Here is a 19,852-nt window from a genome sequence, read left to right on the forward strand (position 1 = left end):
ATGCAGATATGAACGAATTACGGATCTGATGGGTTTGGAAAAATTCGAAATTAACATGAGCCAGAAGGCCATCTCATGATAGAAAGCGTTTTGAACGCACTCATACACTTGGTAACACACTCTGATCTTATCCAACCAAAAGGGACGCGTTTTATCCATTTTCATGCCGGTCAGATAATATATTTCACCAGTTAAATCGAAACTGTAAGAATATTTCTTCTGTATGCGTCCAAACAGAGCCATTTAAACATATCTGTCACTTAACCGTATGCCGCTCATGCCAATATACATTTGGCGTTTCGCTCAGGAACAAAACTATTCCCCTCGTGTCGTGCGATCGAGCGCTCGCTATCTGCGAGATAAAATGGTACAAAAAAAAAGAAGAAGTATATAGTTTGAATATGACTACGAATAATTTGGTAAAACAATTCATCGGCTTACACGTACAATTTTAGAGTAGAGGAAAAAACTAGTCCGGCTTAACACATATAGTATGTAATTGAAACAGATCCGGTACGGCGCAAATTAGTATATGTATAATCGAATTGGATATAAAAAGAGTCTAACATAATGGCGAATGGCAAAGGCTGAGACCGGAGAACTTAAATATCGAATCTGAAACCTGGAACCTGCAACCTGGAAAATATCGAATCCGATAACGTCGCTAACGTCGCCAGGAACGTCTCTATCGGGATCTAGGTGATTGGCTGCTGCTGCTGCGGCGGCGGCTGGGGATCCGGCACCCGGCCAGCTACTCGTCCAGTCCACTCGGAGCACGCGGGCTGCGATCCGAGGGAGAACGGGCTCCGGTCCGCCGGCTCATTTCCCCGACTCCTGTCCGCGCCTGTCTGTCGTTTCGTTTCCTATCGTTTAAGCAACTACACTTGGTTGGTTGGGAGGTGTTGGCGGCGGCCGAATGAATCGGTCTCGCCACGTCCGTTGGGGAGACGACCGCCGTCAGGCGGCGACTGCCTCGGGTCCTCAGGAGGAGACCCAGAGGTCGCCCCAATGTTGAATGTAGTCCCTCTCCCTCCGCTCCGAGTTGTGATGCGTGGTTGTGATGTCAAAAGCCCCAAATGCGGCCGACCAGTGCGGATGTTTAAACCCACGGCGTCCATCCCTCGTAGAGCACGGCCAGGTTGTCCGGATTGGTGGCCTCGCGAATGGCGTAGTCCACCTGCTCGGCGACCGAGCTGCGCTGGCTGCCGTCCGGGTCGCGGCCCTCCAGCTTCATCCGGATCTTCTTCCACACGGACACGCCGTACGCGTTGCGCTTTTGCTCATGCAGATTGCTGCCACCTGTTCACAAAAGGCAGAAGTTAAAAAGGATTACAAAGAACTCAAGTTGGATATGCCACATGCCACACAGACACGACGCCTCACCTTTGGTGTGCGTGAAGGTATCGTAGGAGTCCGCCTCGACGGCGTGCTGCAGGAAGTCGTCGACGCTCTTGAAGAACTCGCTGACCTCCTGCCCGGCCATGGCCAGGATGAGCTGCAGCTGCTGGCGCCAGCTTTGCAGCACGGCGGGCGGCAGTGCTCGCCGCTCGGTGCAGATGTCCTTGCGCAGCTCCTGCAGCCGCAGGAAGAGGGACTGCAGCAGGCGCTGGCAGTCGCGCAGATGTCCGCAGAGCAGCTGCACGTCCGTGGGCACCAGCTTGCCCTGGCCCTGCGCCTGGGCCTCCGAGCAGAGGGTGCGCACGTGGAAGCGCGGCATGTTGTCCTGCAGGCGCTATAATCAATAGCAATGGATAGTCAATACGATTTTAAGACCATTTCGGCCACTTGCTCACCAGTGTCTCCTTGAGCAAAGTGCAGATGAAGCGGTGTTTGCTCTGCTGCTCGCCCTCCAGCTCCGCAATGTCGCGCTGCACCTTGCACGTGTGCTCCTCCAGCAGTCCCTGCACGTTCTCCAGCCAGTTGGGATCGACGGCGCCCTCGGGATCGAGCAGCTCCACCACGGACTGCTCCACGGCGCTGATCCGCGATCTGCTCGCCTGCCACTGCCCGTGGGCAGCCAGCCACTGCTCCAGGTGCTCCACCTGCGCCTGCCCCTCCTTCCCAAGCGCCCCGGCATGCAGTTCCAGACGCGAAACGGCTGCGGCCGCGTCCGCCAGCTGGCGCACCACCGCCACGTGGGCGGCCACCCGCTGGTTGTGGCACTGCTCCGTGCGCAGCAGGCTGTCGATGTGGTTGCGGTTCCAGTTGCTCCGCTGCGCCTGCAGCTGGCCGAGCCGCGACTCCCGCCCGCCCAGCTGCTGCTGCAGGGCACCCAAACTCTGGTCCAGCTGCAGCCAGTCCTCGCCGATGAGCGCGGCCAGCTTGGGCCGGCTCACCACGTGGTGGCCGCAGCGCAGCTGGGCGCCCAGTGCCTCCGCGTAGGCCCAGTGCTGGGCGGATGCGGCCAGGGTGTGCAGCTCCAGCTGCTGGTTGAGCAGCGCTATCTCCGCCTGCTGCTGCTGCAGTCCGCCGTCCGTCTGAAGGGATATGAAGAGGCCCTCGCACAGGTGGTCCGCCTGCGCCGCGTCGCCCAGGACGCCACAGTTCGCTGTGGGCTGGCACTGGGGACCCACGGCGGTGTAGAAGTTGCGCGCCAACAGGGGCAGCAGACCGGCCAGACTCTCCGCCTGGAGGCGCTGCACGAGACCCACGACGGGTCGGGCCATTTCGCGCACATCACAGCTGCGGCTGGACTCCAGTGCCTCGCTGATTAATCCAAAGAAGCACTCGTCATCCAGCGGGAGGGGAGATGACTTGAGCAGACCCAATTCCTGGAAAGGAGAAACTGTGAGTTCACCCAAGGGGACCAAGGGGAATAATGGTTGTAGTAACGTACCATCAACTGCTGGGCCTGCGGATCGTGGACGTCCTCGAGCATCGGCTTCGCGCTCCGCACCAGGGAGCCCAGCGCACTGGCCACCAGCTGGAACTGCTCGTAGATGGGCTGCAGGGTGAGCAGGAACCTCCGCTCCGCAGGACACTCCTCCTCGGGCTGATGCTCCTTCTCCAGCGTGGCCTCCTGGTAGAGTTGCGCCAGACTGGCGGCGCTCAGATGGCACAGGGCGCTCAGCTGGCCGAGATTGGGCTGCAGCAGGAGCAGCCGGTAGATGCTGGCGGGCAGGTCGTACTCGAAGGTCAGCTTCAGATGGGACAGCGCCGCCAGCAGGCTCTCCATCTGTCCGAGGTGCAGGTCCTCCTGCTCGCCGATGGCCAGGACGCCCTGGCACATGGAGCGCACCAGGTGGATGAAGTGCAGCTGGTGCTGCAGCAGCTCCTCGTCCTGGCCGGCCAGCGCCTCCTGTTCGTAGGCGGCGAACGCCACTCCGGCTCGGTCCAGGGTGCGGACCAAGCTGGCCTTCAGCAGGAGCAGGCTGCAGCCGCTCTGGCCGATCATGGCCAGCAAGGCGGGCGTGGGCGGTCCCAGGGCGAGTGCCTGCGCCTGCTTGGCGGCGAAGCGCTGCGAGGAGTCGTGCAGCTGGCAGCTGAGCCGCATCCAAGCGGCCTCCAGTGCATCGGCCACGCCCAGCACGTCCGCCGTGCAGATGATCGAGCTGGAGGAGGAGTTGGCGCCGCTGGTGGCTTCGGCGGAGTCGCCGTGCTGGATGTACGCCCCGAAGCTGTCGTGGAAGCGCACGAACAGGTTCTGCCGGTGGCTCTGCTCCGGGAAGAAGTTCATCACCGCCGCGTACTGCTGCAGGTGCTCCGAACTCTGGATGGCCACCTCGTCGAGCCTGGCCAGCAGCTCGTCCGTCTGGCCGCGCACGCCGTCGAACTCGGGCAGCTGCAGGGCCTCCGCCAGGGCGGCGGACTCCCGGGCGTTGTCGCCGTGCGGCTCCATCTGCAGCTCCAGCTGCAGCTGGACGAGCTCCCCGTGCAGCTCGGCCAGGTGGTACGGCTGCAGGCACTGGCCGTAGGTGCCGAGGAGGCTCTGCACCTGGCCGAAGTCCGCCAGCCGCTCGGCACTCAGTGCTGCCAGCGACTCGGAGTGGCCACGACGCACCGCATGGCGCAGGGAGGCCGTGTTGAAGCTGTGGCTCTCGATCGCCGTGCCCAGGGATTTGATCTCGGCGATCAGGGCGCTCCGCTGGTTCAGCTCCACCAGCTCCTGCTCGGCGGCCAGCTGCCTGCTCTGCGCCGCCTGCAGGTTGCCCACCTCCTGGTTCATCTCCTGCAGCTGCAGCATTATCTCCGACCTGCAGAACACATTAGAATCAATTATTTTAGTCCCTCTAAAACCTCAAAAAACTTTTAGTTGAATACCCTTGCATATTGCATCTTTTAACTATTTATAAAAATATAAAAAAATTTTATAATGTAATCTAATTCTTTACTTAAAAGAGGAAGAAACCCGGGCACCTTTAGGTTAATAACTTTTTTAATTTATCTCCGATTTGAATATGGCATACCTCTATGAAATTGTAGTTTAATTACCTAACAAATTGCATCATCAATAAAATTTTTATTTTTGGCTGGATTTTTTTTTAATTTTCATGATGCAACTTTCCAAATTTCTGAAAATTGATTTCACCGAAAAGTGGACTTTTTCCAGCCACTTCTAAGTCCATTTAATTTATCTCGGATTTTAAAGTGATATACTTCTATGAAATTTAGGCTTAATTCCCTAATAAACTGAATCATCAGTAAAATTCTTTTTTGGATAGATTATTTTTTAGATTTTCATGAAAATTGGCTATACGTTTTCCATGTTACTCACTTGTTGGTGACCCAGTACTTCTGCAAGATGCCGAACTTGCCCAGGAAGTGCTGCCGCTTGGAGTCCCAGTCGGGGAACTTTCCTTTGTTCTTGTCCTTCTTGTGGCACTTAAGGTCCCCGCCAGCCGGGCCACCTGCTCCTCCTCCTCCGCCGGCCTGCTGGTGCTTGGCATTGAGGGATCGCCGCAGGGCCTGGGCATCGTCGTTGACGGTCCAGTCGACCAGGGGATCGTAGACGAAGGCCTCCAGGAGGGTGAGCAGGGTCTCGCGTTCCTTGCGCATCACCTTCAGCACATATTCGCAGCCCAGTCGGAAGGAGCCCTGCAAGAGACGATGGATGGGATCAATGGTTGGCTGGCGGTTGGCGGTTAGCGGCGGAACATGGAACATGTGTGCCTATATATCACGCCCATAAACGGAACATTGGGGTCCATAAACGTACGTTCCATCTGTCTGATACGATTCGTTCTATTTGCCATGCTAAGCGTATGGGAACCCAAACTGAAAACAAAAGCAAAACCAGAAACAGAAACAGAAACAGAAACCGCACCATAACCATGTTATACATATACAATCTCGACTGGCATCGGGGCTAATCGCTATTTACAATTGCAGATTGGCGCGTAATTTATGTGATAAGTGTGTGAAGTCTATCCATATAGGTATACATAGGTATCCAATGGATCGTCCCCCATTTATCCTTTCCCCATTTATACTTTCGGTTTCTTCCCATCCAAAAGTCACGACTTCGTGGTGTGAACCAAGTTCAATCGGGCTAAAGTGCAAGGCATGGCACTTCATTCTTTATGGGGACGGTTACTTCCAAAATACGTCATTAGTTTTGCTAAACAACAGATACAGATATATACCCATATATATACGATCGTGGGGAAGGGCACCTTCACTTTCCCCCAATTTGTATTTCCACGAAGATGACCCATTGGATACTATCAGATTTGGTTTATCCGATACGATACCTTGGTTATCTGGGTATAAATTGAATTGGTATCAAATTTGAACGGATTGTATAAGGAATATATACATCGTACTTATATCAATCTGCGAACTATTCGTTCGTGTAACCGGGAGGCATCGAACAATACCCATCCGTGTTCGCCTCTGATAATACTTTATGGTCGAATGTTAGCTTTTACGACACTCAATAGCCATAAGAAGGCAGCTCGTGCTAAAATGTGAGTTGGCCAGAGAGCTAAGCCCTTTTAGTTTTCTAGTTTTAAAGAAAATCCCCATAGTTTCGACCCTTCTGGAAGTTTTCTGGGGTGAATCCGTATGCCAGATAGGTACATTCAGTATCCATGTTCCATGCTCCTGGTGTTTTTATCGTTCTATTTTGGTCTGCCGCGCTGCGGGCTAATCTGCTAACACCCCCAGCGATCTGTTTGGCCATGCATTTGGCCACTCGAAACGCTCTGGGGCCACTTCTGGGTGCTTTTGGGGGCTTCAATGGGTTGGGCTGGTCGTAGTTCGCTAGCTGGAACTGCAGGGACGGGCCAAAAGTGGACGGCTTATCGACGGATTGCGGTTCTCACGCTGGATCTCTGGCCGCGTTATCAGCTATCAGTTAACTGGCGATGGTGACGATGTCGTTGAGCCACCAGCGAAACGTAAACAAACGACGCCCACGGTGAGTCCGTATCCGTATCTGTATCTGTATCCGTATCTGTATCTGTAATGGTATCCGAGTGTTGCCGAAGTCCTGGCCCGGAAAAGTGCAGAGCCGCAGCTCCAACGAGTCCAATGGTAGTGGGTAGATGGCCAGATAGCTCCTCGCTGGCGTCGCGTGCGCTTCGTTTTCCGTCGTCGAGCGAAATGTTGGCGTTTTCCAGCAGCTCCCCGCCTGATTGGGATTATCGGAGCAGTTCGGTGGAGCCAGTGGCTCCTGTGCTCCTGTGGAGCCAGCAAAATGTCACGGAACCGGCGACGGACACGATCACGAGTTCCACTTCCACCAGCTTCAGTACCGCCCACTTCCTGTGGCTGGCCATCAACGGGGTGCTGTTCTTCCTGATCCTCGGCGGGAATGTCCTGACCATCGTGGCGGTGCGCACCTGTCGCCACCTGCGCTCGGTGGTCTCCAACCTGTTCATCCTCTCGCTGGCCGTCTCCGACTTCTGCGTGGGCCTGGCCCTGCCCTACCACCTGGTCTTCTACATGGGCTCCAACATTGGCGGGATGCGGGGTCCCTGCCTGCTGCGCTTCTTCCTGCTCATCTGCGCCTGCTGCGTCTCCATGCTGACCCTCATCTCCATTGCGGTGGATCGCTACATAGCCGTGGTCTACGCCCTGCACTACAGAAGGTAGTTATCCGCAATCCGATACACATTTCTCACCAATCGAAAACATTTTCAATAGCAAACTCCACTTAATGCATCTAGTAAGCTCTCTAATCTCTCTCTAAACTAATTTTAACTTGTTTAGTAAACCACTGAAAACATTTTCAAAAGCGAACTCCACCTCATGCACCTAGCTAGCTAATCACTAATTTATTTCAACTTGTTTTAACTTTATCTGAGAACTTTAACTTTAGTAAACCCCTGAAAACATTTTGCAAAGCAAACTCCACTTCATGCATCTACTATGCTTTTTAATCTCTCGCTAAACTAATTTTAATTTGTTTAGTAAACCTCTGAAAACATTTTCAAAAGCAAACTCAGTTTTTTACATCTACTAAGTTCTCTAATCTGTAATTAATTTTAACTTGTTTTAACTTTATCTGAGAACTTTAACTTTAGTAAACCCCTGAAAGCATTTTCCAAAGCAAACCCCATTTCACGCATCTAATGTATCTATGCTCTCTAATCTGTAACTAGTTTTAACTTGTTTAGTAAATCCCTGGTAAGAACACTCGACCCCTCCACAGATACATGACCCGTCGGGTGGCGTACAGCATCATCGTGTCGAACTGGTGCCTGGGCGCCCTGGTGGCCCTGCTGCCCGTCTTCTGGAACCGGTGGCCCGACGCGCAGGCCTGCGAGTTCGACGAGGTCCTCTCGCCCGGCTACATAGCCGGCGTGATTACGCCGGGCTTCGTGATCATCTGGGTGTGCATGCTCCTGGTCTACTGGCGCATCATGCGCGAGGCGGCCAAGCAGGCGCAGCGCCTCCGGCAGTCGGTGGTGTACAACACGGACGAGGCCACCACGATGCGGAGCCTGCTGCTCCATCCGGACTGGAAGAGCGTCCAGATCGTCGTCTTCATCATGGGCTGCTTCACGCTCTGCTGGCTTCCCTACTTCTGCGTGGCCATCGCCCAGCTGTTCAGCATCTGCCGGAGCAGCTCGATGATCTACAAGACCACCTTCTCGCTGGCGATCGCCAACTCGGCCCTGAATCCGATCATCTACTCGTGGAAGAACTCTGGCTTCCGGCGCGCCTTTGCCCAGACCCTCTGCTGTCGGTCGGCAAGGCAGTGCGAGGAGCAGCTGCCGGCGGACAGCAAGCAGCGCATGGAGGCCACCTCCTCCTCCACGGGCTACCAGCAGGAGGTCAAACCAAACGGTAGTCGCTGATCAGTGGATCAGTGGATCACTGGATCAGAGGATCAGTGGATCAGTGGATCAGTGGTTTCTTATAGTATTCAACCCCTGACTTGATAGGCTTATGTTCAGATGATAGCAATTAAAGAGCAACTTTGGGTGACAAAAGTTCCACTGCACTACTCTTCTACTATCAAACCCATTATATATATATATATATATAGAAGGACTACCAAGGAGGGAAGGAGGAGTAAGCAAGTGTTTTCCTACCTCGATTCCGGTGATTCCCAGCGCGTGCACAAGATTCTGGGTGAGGCGGAAGGGCACCTTCTCGGGGATCCGCAGCGAGCGACCCTTCTCGAAGCAGACGTTGTAGTCGATGTGCACGATGTCGCCGCTTCCCAGGTTGATGAGCACGTTGTCCAGATGGCGGTCGCCCAGTCCGATCACATAGCCGATCATCGACATCACGGACATGCAGCGGGCATAGCGACGCACCGAGAGCCGCCACTCGGCGGCGTTCCCCGCCTGGCACCAGAGCTCCCTGGCGAGCAGATCTCCGGGGGTTTCCTGCTGCAGTTCGGCCAGCACTTGGCGCAAAGCGGAGACGGGCCACTGCCGCCGCGGGTCGCTGACCAGCAGGTTGTGCTTGGCCAGCAGCGGCGTCAGCTTGCTGTAGAAGAGGTCCGTGAATCTCCGCGTGGCATTCGCACCAGGTGCTCCGCCGCCTGCTTTTCCCGTGGCCTGCGGCTGGCGTTGCTGCCACTTCTTGTAGAGCGCGAAGAGCGGCGTCACCCCGTCAACCCAGCTGATCAGTCCGGACTGCGGTCCCAGCGGGATCACCGAGTAGTGGTGGGCGCGGTAGCAGCCGTTGCCGGGGGCATCGCTGCGACAGGCCATGATGGCGTTCGAGATGGACAGGAACTGCATGATGCGCTCGTCCAGGTGCAGGTCCTCCATGCCCTTGAAGAGGAACGTGTACCGCTGGCCGTTGCTGCCGTAGAAGGCCACCTTCTTGGGCTTCGTCTTGGTGGGCAGCACCGCCACCGATCCCTCCACGCTCTCGATGTACACCTGGTCCTCCTCGTTGGGCCCGTGCACATCTAATCCGGGCATGGAGATGCGCATCCTGCCGATCCCGCAGAGCACCGGGCTGAGGCTCTGCATCTTGAGCGTGCTGCCCGTGCCGCGGATCAGGTTCGCCTGCAGGATGTGATACAGTTGCTTCAGCTTGTCCCACGCCTCCGGGTAGCGTCGCGTGCGCAGCGCCTCCACGGTGGCCCGGATGGGCGTGTCGAAGCGCTTGTGGAAGCTCCGTTCGTAGCTGGTCTCCGCCGGACGGGCGGTCAGAGCGGCCAGCGCCTCCAGGTCGGCGAGCAACTGCGGCCGCCAGACGTTGAAGCGGTTGTTCTTGCCCTCGTGGTCATCGGGCCGGAACTCGGTGGCCAGCGCGCTCACCCGACCCACGTACGTGTTGTAGATGTGGGCCAGCGAGTGGATCCAGTACTCGTCCCACAGCAGGCACACGCGGCGCAGCTCCTTCACCATCAGCTGCACGTGCTGCACTGCCTCCGGCGCCTGCTTGGACAGCTCGCCCAGCAGGTAGCCGTAGCAGCAGGCGTTCTCCGTGCTCGGCGGAGTGGCGTTCGGTGGCTGTGGCTTCCCCGCCGCCTCCTGCTGCTCCCGATTGGCTCCGACCACGGCGGGGAAGATCACCAGCTGGGGCCGGCTCTCGGCCAGGCGGCAGAGCAGGTCGCAGACGCTCTTCCTCACGTACGGCTCGTGGTGGTTGAGGCGACTGAACAGCTGTGGGATGATCACCTTCCAGGGCGCGATGGGCGTGGTGTGCAGTCCCTGCTCCAGCACCTCCTGCAGCCCGCTGGCGTGCTTCACAATCAGCCGGAGCAGTCGCAGCGTCGTGGTCACCATGTTGCTGTCGTCCACGTGGAAGCGTTCTGCGGTCCGCTGCTGTGCGCTCGAATCCCCTCCTGCTCCTCCTCCTCCTGGCTTCTCTGCAACCGCACCTGCTCCAGCTTTCAAGCTGAGGTACTGGAAGTAGGAGCGGGCTGCATCCTTGTAATAGTCGTAGGTGTTGGCAATGGCCCGCCGCCAAATCTGCAGGATGGCATCCAGCACCTCCGGCGGCTTGTCCGCCAGCAGGCTCAGCCGGCGCAGACAGACCTTGGCCGCCTCGTCGTCGCGGGCGCGCGCCGCCTCCGGACAGACCTCCACGCAGTTGGCCGGCGGCAGTTCCATGCTGAGCGCCTGCAGGAGCTCGCCAAGCTGCTCGTTGTCCAGCGGCTGGTCGATGCCCAGCGCCTCGCTGAGCGCCGACACATCCGCCTGGGTGAGCACGCAGCCGCTGTCCACGATCTTCTTGCCCCAGCGGTAGCACCAGTTGCCGTACGCAATCAGCGCCTCCTCGCAGTTGGGCCGCTGCCTCAGGCTGGCGTGGACGAGGCGGGCCACCAGTCGCTCCGCCTGCGGAATGGCCAGTGGCTGGCTGGAGCCGCAGGTCAGCGGACACTCGGGTAGCTGCTCGAGCAGTTGCGTCAAAGCGGGCGTCTGGTTGGTGGCCAACCCGTTGCAGCTCCTGTTCGCGATCCAATCGGAGAGATTCAGCAGCAGATCCGCGCCCACCTCCGGTCGAGGGCTGCTCCTCTGGATCTTCAGGCAGAGCGAGGCGCTTACATCGATCGATAGGCTCAAATCGGAGCACTGCGTTTGTTGCTGCTGCTGCTGCTGTTGCTGCTGGAGGTGCAGGCACTTGACCAGCTCGCTGTAGCCGCGAAGCAGCTGCGGATTGTCCATGGAGGGGCCGTGTTCCAGTGAGAACTGTGCAGCCACCTCGTCCAGCGGCTGGCCCAGGAACTGGGTGAGCAGGGTCTCCGCCAGCTGAAGGTTTCCCTCCTCTCTTGCCGCGGCTGCTGCGTCCAGGCAGAGCGTCTCCCAGCTGCCCGGCGCACAGTGCTGGCGGAGCAACTGCGTGTAGGCCAGGCAGCGCATCAGAATGGCGCTCGAGATGGGGTTGGAGCGGCTCGGGCATCTCTCGGCGGACAAGGGAAGCAGCGACAGCTCCTGACCGCTGCCGACACACTGGACCAGGTGCCGCAACAGGGTGAGCTCTCGGCAGGATCTCCGGTCGGAGCTGGGGTTCAGCAGGCTGTCGCGCCACTGGTTGTCCAGCAGATTGGTCACCTGAACGGACAGCGGACAGCGGTCCTCCATCAGCTTCTGGAGCACAATGTCCTCAGTTCGCTGGCGCACGTGAACGGATGAGAAGCTGGCACGTTCTCCGCCAGCACTTACCGCTCCCGATCCCGATCCGGAACCGGATCCCTCCCACTCGCTGGGCCACAGGCTCAACTGCTGCAGCGAGTCTGCAGCCAGCTCGTCCATGGAGGCGTGCAACTCCTCTCCGCGAGCGAGGAGTCGTTCGAGGGCAGTCACCTCCACATTGCTGCGCTGGAGGAAGGGGTTCAGTTCCCTGTCCTCGGGTCGCGTCAGCTGCTGCTGCTTCAGTTCCACCAGCTGGGCCCACTGGCCCGTGTCCTGCAGGCACTGCATCATCTGCGCGACCACGAACTGGCGCGTGTGCGGCTCCAGCTCCGGCTGATGGGCCTCCTCGGCCAGGACACTTCGGTACCCGGCCAGTGCGGATTCCCGCCTTCCAGCCGCCTGATCCGCGGCGTGCATCAGCCACTGGTAGGACTTGCTGTTGTTCTTGGAGCGGGCCCACAGGCAGAGGCCGCGCAGGGAGTCCGCCTCCTGGCAGCAGACCCAGGCCCAGGCCATGTAGACGATCGCCTGGCTGTAGGTGGCATCCTGGGACTTCTGGGTGAGCAGGATTTGCTACGGGGAAGGAGGAAGGAGGAGGATGAGCTGGTGAGATGGAAGAACCGCTGAGAGCTGACTCACCTGGGCATATCGGATGACCAGTTCCGGCTGCTGCACGTGCATGGCGATGATGACGACGCCGATGCGGATGCGATTGAACCAGGACTGGCAGGTGGGGTTGTTCAAGCGGAAGAAGGCGGCCACCGGCTTCTCCGGCGGACGCAGGGCAAAGGCACTGCCCTCGGCGGCGTTGTAGATGAGCTTCTCGAGGGCGTCGAGGAAGCCCAGCAGCAGGCCCAGATTGCCCTGCATGTTGAGCAGCTGCTCCAGCGTCAGGCTGTCCAGGGCCGAGCGCTCCACCTCCTTGGCGCAGCCACTCAGCAGTCGGGCGTGCCGCATGATGATGGCCTCGAATCCGAGGAACGTTTCCTGCGGCTTCCCCAGCGTCGTCCGCAGTCGCTGGTCCACGCAGTACCTGGCCGTCTCGAACTGCAGCCAGGCGGTGGCCAACCGCTGGCAGCGCTTCGTGCACTGCGACAGCTTCTCCTGCCGCTCGTCCGGCGGCGCCACCTGGCAGCTGCGCACGAACAGCTCCCGCAGCCCGTTGGTGAGCGCGTCCTGCTCCGGCTTCTGCAACCGCTCGAAGATGTCACGGAAGACGGTGTCGCGCACCGCGCTGCACTGGCTCATCCGCTGCTGCCAGAGGCAGACGCGCCTGCTGGCCGTTCCGGGCAGCGGCGATTCCCCGCCGGTGAGCGTCAGGTGCAGGGGCAGCTGGGCGTAGATCTGGGCAAAGGCGGCATGGCCAGTCGGGGACAGCATTTGCAGCTGTTGGAGCGACGTGTCGCGGTAGAGGATCAGCAGCTCCGGCAGATGGCCCAGTCGTTCCGGGCCGTACTCCAAAACGGTTTGGATGCAGGCCGCACTCTCGAAGGGCATCCATTTGGCGGCGCTGGCCGCAATGCTGCGACAAATGCCCAGGAAGTTCTCCTGTCCCATCAGCAGATTGGACTTCTCGCGGCATTCGGCCAGCAGCATCTGCGTCCACTGCAGCAGCAACCGCAGATTCTGCGGCGCCAGCTGGCCAGCCTGTTCCAAAATCGAATTGAGGAAGCGCAGGATGCTGGCGAAGCTGTTCGCCGTCGGCGAGGTGTTCTCCGCCGCGAGCTCCTGATCACGGAGCAGGCTGGAGTTGGTGCGGAAGTTGTGGTTCGCCTGGCAGTGCACTATGAGCAGGTCCAGGATCGCTTCATGCGCGGCGGGGTACTTGCTCCAAAGCGCCAGCTCGTCGGCCTTGCAGTTGGTGAGCAGCAGCTCCAGAATCGACGGCTTGCAGGCGTACATGCCAATGATGGAAGAGGTCTGCTTGGCTAAAGCTGCCAAAGCGGCAAGATGGAAGACGAGAAGCGCGTCCGCTCCCCTCTGACGAGTCTCCTTCTCTGTTGCGGGTGATGGCGACTGCAGTTGCTGCAGGCAGGAGTCGATGTCATCCACGATGTGTTTGTACGCCTGCTGCAGCAGGGGCACATTCCTGATGAGCAAGGTCTCCTGGCAGGTGCGCAGTAGCAGCCGGTAATCACGGCCGCCCGGCGTTCGGCGCCTTAACTCCGCCAGATATGGATTGGACTGGAAGATCTGTTGAACCACGCTGGGTGGCAGGCGTGCCCGCAATCTCCTCACTGTGCAGAGCAGCAGAAAGAGCACGCTATGCCGCTGGGTCTCACTCAGCGGGAGCATCTGCTCCAGCTGGCCGCGCAGCAGCTGCTCCAAGGTATTCGGGTCCAGGCCGCTGAAGTTGTTCAGCAGGCAGATGCAGAGCAGCTCGTTAATATTGACCAGTGCATCGGTGTCCGTGTGCAGCACAAGATGGGGCATTATTTTCGTAAGGTGATCCACGGCCATTTGGACAATACACTCACAGGTGGGCATGCCCACGAATATTTGCATGCGGGCCAGACACTTCAGCAGCGTATTGAAGGCACCCACAAAGGCGCCTACGCGCTCCGCCATGGCCGCTGGATCCTCCTCGTCCAGTATGGTGATATCCTCAACGAACTGGGCCAACAGACCGTAGCTGAATTCCATCTGCTTGCTGAAGTACGGCGTTAGCTGCTCCAAAACCTGGGCACAGTGGTCCTTAAGCTGCCTGGGCTGTCCGGCCTCCAGTTGCCAGCCGATAATGATGTCCACAACGTCGGTGAAATGGCACTCGAAGGCGTCCCGATAGTTGGACGAGAACTGCACCAGCATATTGCTCACAGCGATGAATGTTTCGGCGCTCTCGGCGTTCTCGAGAAAGTCTTTTAGCAGCAGCATAATCTTGTCGGCGTACAGATGCAGTTCGCACTTGGTGTCGCAGCTGCGTTTGAATTGGAAGGGGTTTACAAGTAGAACAAACGAAGGAATAGAAACGGATTCACCTCAGGGTGGTGCGCAGGGCCACAATCAGGTATCTCTGCATTCGCTTACTGCTCTTGTAATTTTTCACAATGAACTCCTCGAAAATAGGGTACGACTTGCGATTGATGTAGCCAATCAAGCCCAGGGTCTTGCTGCACTCCTCGAGGACAGCAGGCGAGCACTGTTTGTAGAGGGTAAGCATGTTCACCAGGATCCACACAAAGGAACAGGACATGTAGCCCATGTTGACGGGCGTGCGCACAGCCTGATCCAATTTGGCGCACAGTTCCAGGGCGACGGCGGGATTGGATTCGTTGTTGAGTCTTCGGATGATCTTGGACAGGCGCAGATCCTCACCATTGCAGGTCATGTTGACCGAATCACCTTTGAAAAGATCCAGCAGCGTGCTGTGTGATGAGGAACCAAGGTCAAGGTCAGAATGCTGGACTCACCTTTGCACTGAAACACCTTGCGGTGGTTCTGCGGCATCGCGTGCCCCTTGTCCAGCTCGTGGTTCATGTTGCGCAGGCCCAGTGAGTTTGCAAACACCTGCGCACTATCGTACGACTTGTTCCCGCCTGGCGACGACATGGACTCATTGCCCCCTGATCCCGATGCACTGCCACTTCCGCTGGCAGTGCCGCTGCCACTTCCATTGCCTTCGTTGGTGCCGCCACCGTGACTGTTGCCATTGTTGTTCCGCAGAACGCGATCAATCTCCGCGTGGAACGCGGAGGACGCCTCCTCCTCCTCGTTCCCAGTTCCATTGAAGTTTTCCGGCTGGAGCGCGTTCTTCATTGAGGGAATTGGCGGCGCTAGCGCAGACATCAAAACTCCTCGAAAGTCTGCATCAATTGTTTTTTAGCTTGTACCACGAAAATTAGTTTCCTTTCTTTCGTTTTTTCGTTCCAAAATCAGTTAGTGGTGGGGTCAATCGTTATCGATAAGCGCGAACGCGTTGGGGCCCATCGATGTGTCGCGGGAAATGTATTTATAGCCGAGTTACATTATATCGGTTTGCCTATCGAGTTAGCATTAGCCCGATCACTCAAAAAATAGAGTTTAAACGCTAAATACTTTCAGTTATTTCACTAGTCGGCAAAAAATAAGAAATATACCTCAAAATACCAAATACTCCACTTTAGCCCACCGTTAGTTGCAATGCAAAACACATTTAAAAAATTAAACGGCTTAACCCATCGATGAATAACTGTTGAATGTTACTAGCTGATATCGTTTCTGGTGCCATCTTTATTACCAAACAATATCTTTTTAGCGGGTAATTTAGTTTAAACTTTATTTGAGTCAAATTAAGTAAAACAGAAAGTACATAATATACTTATTAAAGATAAAGAAGCAAGCGAAGTTTTCTTGGGATATCGCAAAATATATCCACGAAACGAAGAAACACAAAACTTCTGCATTGATAAGGGGCTTCTCGCTATTTACCTAACTTATCCATCATATGTTGGGTGTAAACTGCCACAAAGTTGGCCATTTGGGCGTACACCTGGTAGGGATGCTTGAACGGATGCAAACCATAGCCTGCTGCTGGAGGAGAGTCCATGGGAGCAGTAAATTCCACTGGCTGAGGAGGAGCAGTAAATTCCACTGGCTGAGGGGCAGCAGCAAATTCTACTGGCTGAGGTGGAGCAGTAAATTCAACAGGCTGAGTTGGAGCAGGAGGACAGGGTGGCAGCAGAGGGGCACGTGGGGCAACAGGCTGCTCGCGCGGCACCAGCGACAAGCAAATGTCGCCCACCTGCAACTGCTGGCACTTGAGCTCGTACAGCTGGAGCGACAGTGGCGGGTTGCAGGAGGCCCAGCCCTGCCCGTAAACAAACATCGGATGACCCGGCAACACCTCCAAGTCCAACTGAAAAGATCCAAGAATGTGTCCAAAAAAGGATATGAGGGTTATTTCTCAGATAAACGCACCTTAGTGTGCTGTGTGTCGTAGCTGAAGGTAATGGTCACGTGGCTGGCGGATCCTGCCCTGTCGATCCTCACCACAGTGGCCTCTCGCAGTTCAAAAAGTTGGCTGCGCAACGCCGACTGGATAAAGTCCTCCGTGCGAATGTCCTCTACTCGACGCAAGGCTCCGCTGGCCAGCTCAATGTAGGATCCCCGGCGGAAGCAGGAATCTGAGTCTTCGGAGAAGCCGCTGAAATCGAGGTCATTGATATACTGGATAGGGAAAACCAAATCCCTGCTTACTTGTTCGACACCTGCACCTGTGGCGGTTGAGGTGGCCTCCTGATTGGATCGTAGCCGTAAGCGTATGATAGTTCCATGTGCATCTGCATGTCGACCTGTTCGCCTGAACGGATATTCATCAACTGAGCCACTTGCCTGCGAGTGGGGCAATTGATATACTTTCATTCAGCCAACAAGCGTGTTTTCCGCGGGATTTCCAGGAATGTCACCCACTCGGTCAGCCCGGCCGTTACCTGTTTACCAAGCCAGGATATGTATAATCTGGTCGAGGCAACAGGTACGCCGCTTAGACGCCGGCGATGGCTACCTGCTGGCGGATTTCCGCGAACAGCCATTGCCCATTGTCTCGCATGGACCAGAGAATCCCGAGCAGCGGCGGCGCCGTTCTGGCTGTTGCGCCAGGCGCCTTGAGGACTGTTCGCACCACCACTCCAACCTCCGAATGACCATTGCGGATTTCTGCTGAAGTTCATTATATTGCTTAGTTTATTTCGTTTTTCGTTTTCCTTTCTTTATGTTAACAGCCGACGTTGAGGATGACGAGGATACGATGGCCACCTTGCCAAAGCTAAAGCCCAAGGCGTACAAATAGTAGGCCCCAAAGAAATAGAGCACCCCGAGCGCCGAGTAAACAGAGGTCAGCAGGAGTGGCAGGAAGGGCAGACGCTTGTCCAAGTGCAGCAGGAATGAGAGCAAGTGCTCGTAAAGCGGAATGGCCAGAAAGCCCAGCATGTACAGCCATTCGAGAGCGTGGAAGCCCCGGAAACCGGGAAAGATGCGGTACAGTTGGCCGTACAGCATGGCCACGTAGGACATATACAGGGAATACCGAGGAATGAAGAGATCCGCGTCGAAGAGCAGCGGAAACAATGAGAAGTAGCCGGCAACGGCCAGGATGTAGGCGTACCGGGCATCCTCCCGGTTAACAAGGGTCAGGAGACTGCAAGTTAGTGGGGTCTGTTAGTGGACCAATCGTTTTTGTTAATGTGCGGCGACTCACCAAAGCGGGACGAGCACCATGAGAATGGCCTTTTCGTGGACATGCCAGCCAAACACAAAGGAGGAGCAGCCGCACAGGACAACGGCTCGCAGGAAGACCAAAGGACTTTGACTAGAAGTTATAAGAGGGATTCGGTTAGTAATCGGTTTTCTAGTTTGCAGATGTAGCTCACTTTTTGGGACTCCTGAAGAGCTTCACCAGAATGGGCAGCATGAAGAGAGCAGTCAAGGCGAATGTTACAGGTGGTGTGATCGATGGCAGTACCGCATGTCTAACCTCTTGCACCAACCCCGAAGTGGTCGAAGCTCCGCCATCCTGCACTTTCAAGACTCCCGAAGCCACCTTGTCCGCTGTGTTGTAGAGAGCCCAGAAATTGGGCGCCCAGTAGGCGTGCGTTAATCCCCTCTTGAATGGAAAAAGGCGGGAAAAAACCTGCGGCAGTTGCTTCCAGAAAGGTCCAAAGGATACGACGAACGGTGTCAATCCCACGGCCAGCAGCTTGACAAGGGCAACCGCCGTGGACAACACATTCGCCTGTTCCAAGCAGTAGAACCTTAGCAGGTAGACAGCAAACGCCGGCGCCAAATACAAAAATATATGTTTGAAGTTAAGCAGCACGGCGAAGGCAAAGGCGCTCCAGAGGAACCGCTTTCGGATGAGGAAGCCGATGCTCAGGAGCAGAATGCCAAACAGGAATCCGTTGTACTGGAAGTGAATGTGGTCCACGAAGATCAGTCCCACGTTGAGCAATAACAGCATGGAGCCGGCAAAGTGCTGCTGCGTGCCTCGCGCCAAACCCAGAGATCCCAGGCAGCTGCGCACACCGAGCACATAGACCAGATCTGTGGCAATCACCGAGAGTCGCTGAAAGTAGACGGTACCCTTGGACTTGTAGTTGAGGTTCTGCACCTCCAACATCCGGGGATCCACAAACCTGGCCACTTGCGACAGCAGCCATTCAAAGTGAGCGAAGAAGGGCGGATAGTCCAGCGTCCACTCGCTGGTCGCCTCCACATACCAGCGGTCCAGGGGCAAACTGTGGGTGATTGCCAGCCAGTTCCGGTGCACCTCGAAATCTGTTGAGTGGCTACAGAGATTGGGAGTGATTTATTGGATTTGATCTTGCGGAATACAAGCGCACCCACTAGGCGGGGATGAGGAGGATTTTTAAGCCGGTGGCTATGCCCACCAAATGCCAGAAGAGGTCCTTCATCTTCGATTCTGTCGGGGATTGGGATAAGGAACCACTCTTCTATTTCTTATCAGCGGCGTACGTCGCCTCCGATTGTCCTACCCAGATTTGGCTTGGAAGTAGCTAGAAGCGCTTATCGATTACAACTATTATCGGTCCGATTTCGCCGCTTGGACACACTGGTGTTGTAAAGTTTTCTCAGAGCTAGAATCCTCACTTCAATCGATTGGGAAAGAGTCATCGATATAAAATATTAGGGGGACTCCAACTAATCAAATGTTGGTTACTTATTAAAGCTTAGAGCTGAACATATTTAGTGCCACTAACTTTCATTTAAAAAATCATTGCCCTAAATCATTTTATTAAATCTAACAATTTAAATACAAAATGGACATACCTTGTTAGATTCTTGATTCGAATACACTGATTCCATAATTCCATACCAGGTTGAAAGGTATTGCCAATCACCGCCTGAAATCAAAGGCAATAAATAAATATATCATCAAAATGGATTAACTTTATGAACCCACCCGTTGGGTGCGTGACGCACTGCATCGTGGAGTATAGTCCAGGAGAGGACATCTCAGTACAAAACCATCACAAGAACCACACGCACACACACTCACATCAAATACTTCGAGAAGTTCCAGAAAGGGACTTCCGGTATCTCCGGTCGACTGATATTTCGGCTCAAATTAGCGGGTATCCCATGACGGATTGACCAGAATTGGTTGGGAATTGAAGTGTCAAAAAACCGTCAAAAATTATAAATTTTCATTGCATACCTTGAGGGGCAGTAAATTCTATTAACATTATTTTGTGTTTTGGTTTTCATTGCATACCTTGAGGGGCAGGCAAATGTTATTAACATTACATTCCCATTATTTTGGTTTTTATTAATGTTATTCAACTTTTGATCACTGTTATGTTAAGAAATTGCTTGTAGCATATTGGACATTGCAGTTTCGATGCTGTGTGTTGTTTTTCGATTGTTGC

At 55.7% G+C, this 19,852-nt stretch overlaps 4 protein-coding genes across 7 annotated transcripts; 1 reads left to right on the forward strand and 3 right to left on the reverse strand.

Moving 5' to 3' along the window:
* Positions 1 to 391: 391 nt before the first annotated feature.
* On the reverse strand, positions 392 to 15,415 carry LOC108092873 (serine/threonine-protein kinase Smg1). Its single transcript, XM_043207364.1, has 9 exons — positions 14,900 to 15,415; positions 14,468 to 14,831; positions 12,129 to 14,406; positions 8,481 to 12,062; positions 4,715 to 5,034; positions 2,837 to 4,193; positions 1,794 to 2,771; positions 1,384 to 1,732; positions 392 to 1,299 (listed from the first exon to the last, which is right to left on the reverse strand). The coding sequence occupies exons 1-9, from the start codon at positions 15,273 to 15,275 to the stop codon at positions 1,100 to 1,102; spliced, it is 9,804 nt and encodes a 3,267-aa protein (XP_043063299.1). The 5' UTR covers positions 15,276 to 15,415; the 3' UTR covers positions 392 to 1,099.
* On the forward strand, positions 5,052 to 8,458 carry LOC108092871 (beta-1 adrenergic receptor). The gene is made up of 2 exons (XM_017192707.1): positions 5,052 to 7,031; positions 7,595 to 8,458. The coding sequence occupies exons 1-2, from the start codon at positions 6,406 to 6,408 to the stop codon at positions 8,241 to 8,243; spliced, it is 1,275 nt and encodes a 424-aa protein (XP_017048196.1). The 5' UTR covers positions 5,052 to 6,405; the 3' UTR covers positions 8,244 to 8,458.
* Positions 15,416 to 15,730: 315 nt separating the features above from the next.
* On the reverse strand, positions 15,731 to 17,141 carry LOC108092965. 2 transcript variants are annotated; one of them, XM_017192854.2, is made up of 3 exons: positions 16,665 to 17,139; positions 16,386 to 16,611; positions 15,731 to 16,323 (listed from the first exon to the last, which is right to left on the reverse strand). In XM_017192854.2, the coding sequence occupies exons 1-3, from the start codon at positions 16,781 to 16,783 to the stop codon at positions 15,889 to 15,891; spliced, it is 780 nt and encodes a 259-aa protein (XP_017048343.1). In that variant the 5' UTR covers positions 16,784 to 17,139; the 3' UTR covers positions 15,731 to 15,888. The 2 variants fall into 2 exon arrangements, with proteins under 2 accessions (XP_017048343.1, XP_017048342.1); XM_017192853.2 differs by having other exon boundaries at positions 16,386 to 17,141.
* Positions 17,133 to 19,522, reverse strand: LOC108092964 (probable dolichyl pyrophosphate Glc1Man9GlcNAc2 alpha-1,3-glucosyltransferase). 3 transcript variants are annotated; one of them, XM_017192851.2, is made up of 5 exons: positions 19,387 to 19,522; positions 19,254 to 19,327; positions 17,837 to 18,751; positions 17,665 to 17,775; positions 17,133 to 17,604 (listed from the first exon to the last, which is right to left on the reverse strand). In XM_017192851.2, exons 2-5 carry the CDS (start codon positions 19,295 to 19,297, stop codon positions 17,151 to 17,153), a joined length of 1,524 nt encoding a protein of 507 aa, XP_017048340.1. In that variant the 5' UTR covers positions 19,298 to 19,327; positions 19,387 to 19,522; the 3' UTR covers positions 17,133 to 17,150. The 3 variants fall into 3 exon arrangements, with proteins under 3 accessions (XP_017048340.1, XP_017048341.1, XP_017048339.1); XM_017192852.2 differs by having other exon boundaries at positions 19,483 to 19,514; XM_017192850.2 differs by lacking the exons at positions 19,254 to 19,327; positions 19,387 to 19,522 and adding an exon at positions 18,810 to 19,042.
* Between the last annotated feature and the right edge of the window lie 330 nt (positions 19,523 to 19,852).

This window comes from Drosophila ficusphila, unplaced genomic scaffold, assembly GCF_018152265.1.
Source record: "Drosophila ficusphila isolate 14025-0441.05 unplaced genomic scaffold, ASM1815226v1 contig_198, whole genome shotgun sequence".
NCBI classification, from domain to species: Eukaryota; Metazoa; Arthropoda; class Insecta; order Diptera; family Drosophilidae; genus Drosophila; species Drosophila ficusphila.

What these genes read in the sequence shown, in the direction of transcription:
- LOC108092964 (XM_017192850.2), bottom strand. Translation starts at nt 18,877, where the DNA reads ATGAAGGACCTCTTCTGGCATTTGGTGGGCATAGCCACCGGCTTAAAA. An exon ending in ATCCTCCTCATCCCCGCCTA is followed by an intron (nt 18,752 to 18,809) that starts GTGGGTGCGCTT and finishes CAATCTCTGTAG; the next exon opens with CCACTCAACAGATTTCGAGG. An exon ending in ATGGTGCTCGTCCCGCTTTG is followed by an intron (nt 17,605 to 17,664) that starts GTGAGTCGCCGC and finishes ACTAACTTGCAG; the next exon opens with TCTCCTGACCCTTGTTAACC.
- LOC108092871 (XM_017192707.1), top strand. Translation starts at nt 6,406, where the DNA reads ATGGTATCCGAGTGTTGCCGAAGTCCTGGCCCGGAAAAGTGCAGAGCC. An exon ending in TACGCCCTGCACTACAGAAG is followed by an intron (nt 7,032 to 7,594) that starts GTAGTTATCCGC and finishes ACCCCTCCACAG; the next exon opens with ATACATGACCCGTCGGGTGG.
- LOC108092873 (XM_043207364.1), bottom strand. Translation starts at nt 15,275, where the DNA reads ATGTCTGCGCTAGCGCCGCCAATTCCCTCAATGAAGAACGCGCTCCAG. An exon ending in AAGTACTGGGTCACCAACAA is followed by an intron (nt 4,194 to 4,714) that starts GTGAGTAACATG and finishes TGTGTTCTGCAG; the next exon opens with GTCGGAGATAATGCTGCAGC. An exon ending in CTTTGCTCAAGGAGACACTG is followed by an intron (nt 1,733 to 1,793) that starts GTGAGCAAGTGG and finishes TATTGATTATAG; the next exon opens with CGCCTGCAGGACAACATGCC.
- LOC108092965 (XM_017192853.2), bottom strand. Translation starts at nt 16,829, where the DNA reads ATGAAAGTATATCAATTGCCCCACTCGCAGGCAAGTGGCTCAGTTGAT. An exon ending in ACGACACACAGCACACTAAG is followed by an intron (nt 16,324 to 16,385) that starts GTGCGTTTATCT and finishes GGATCTTTTCAG; the next exon opens with TTGGACTTGGAGGTGTTGCC.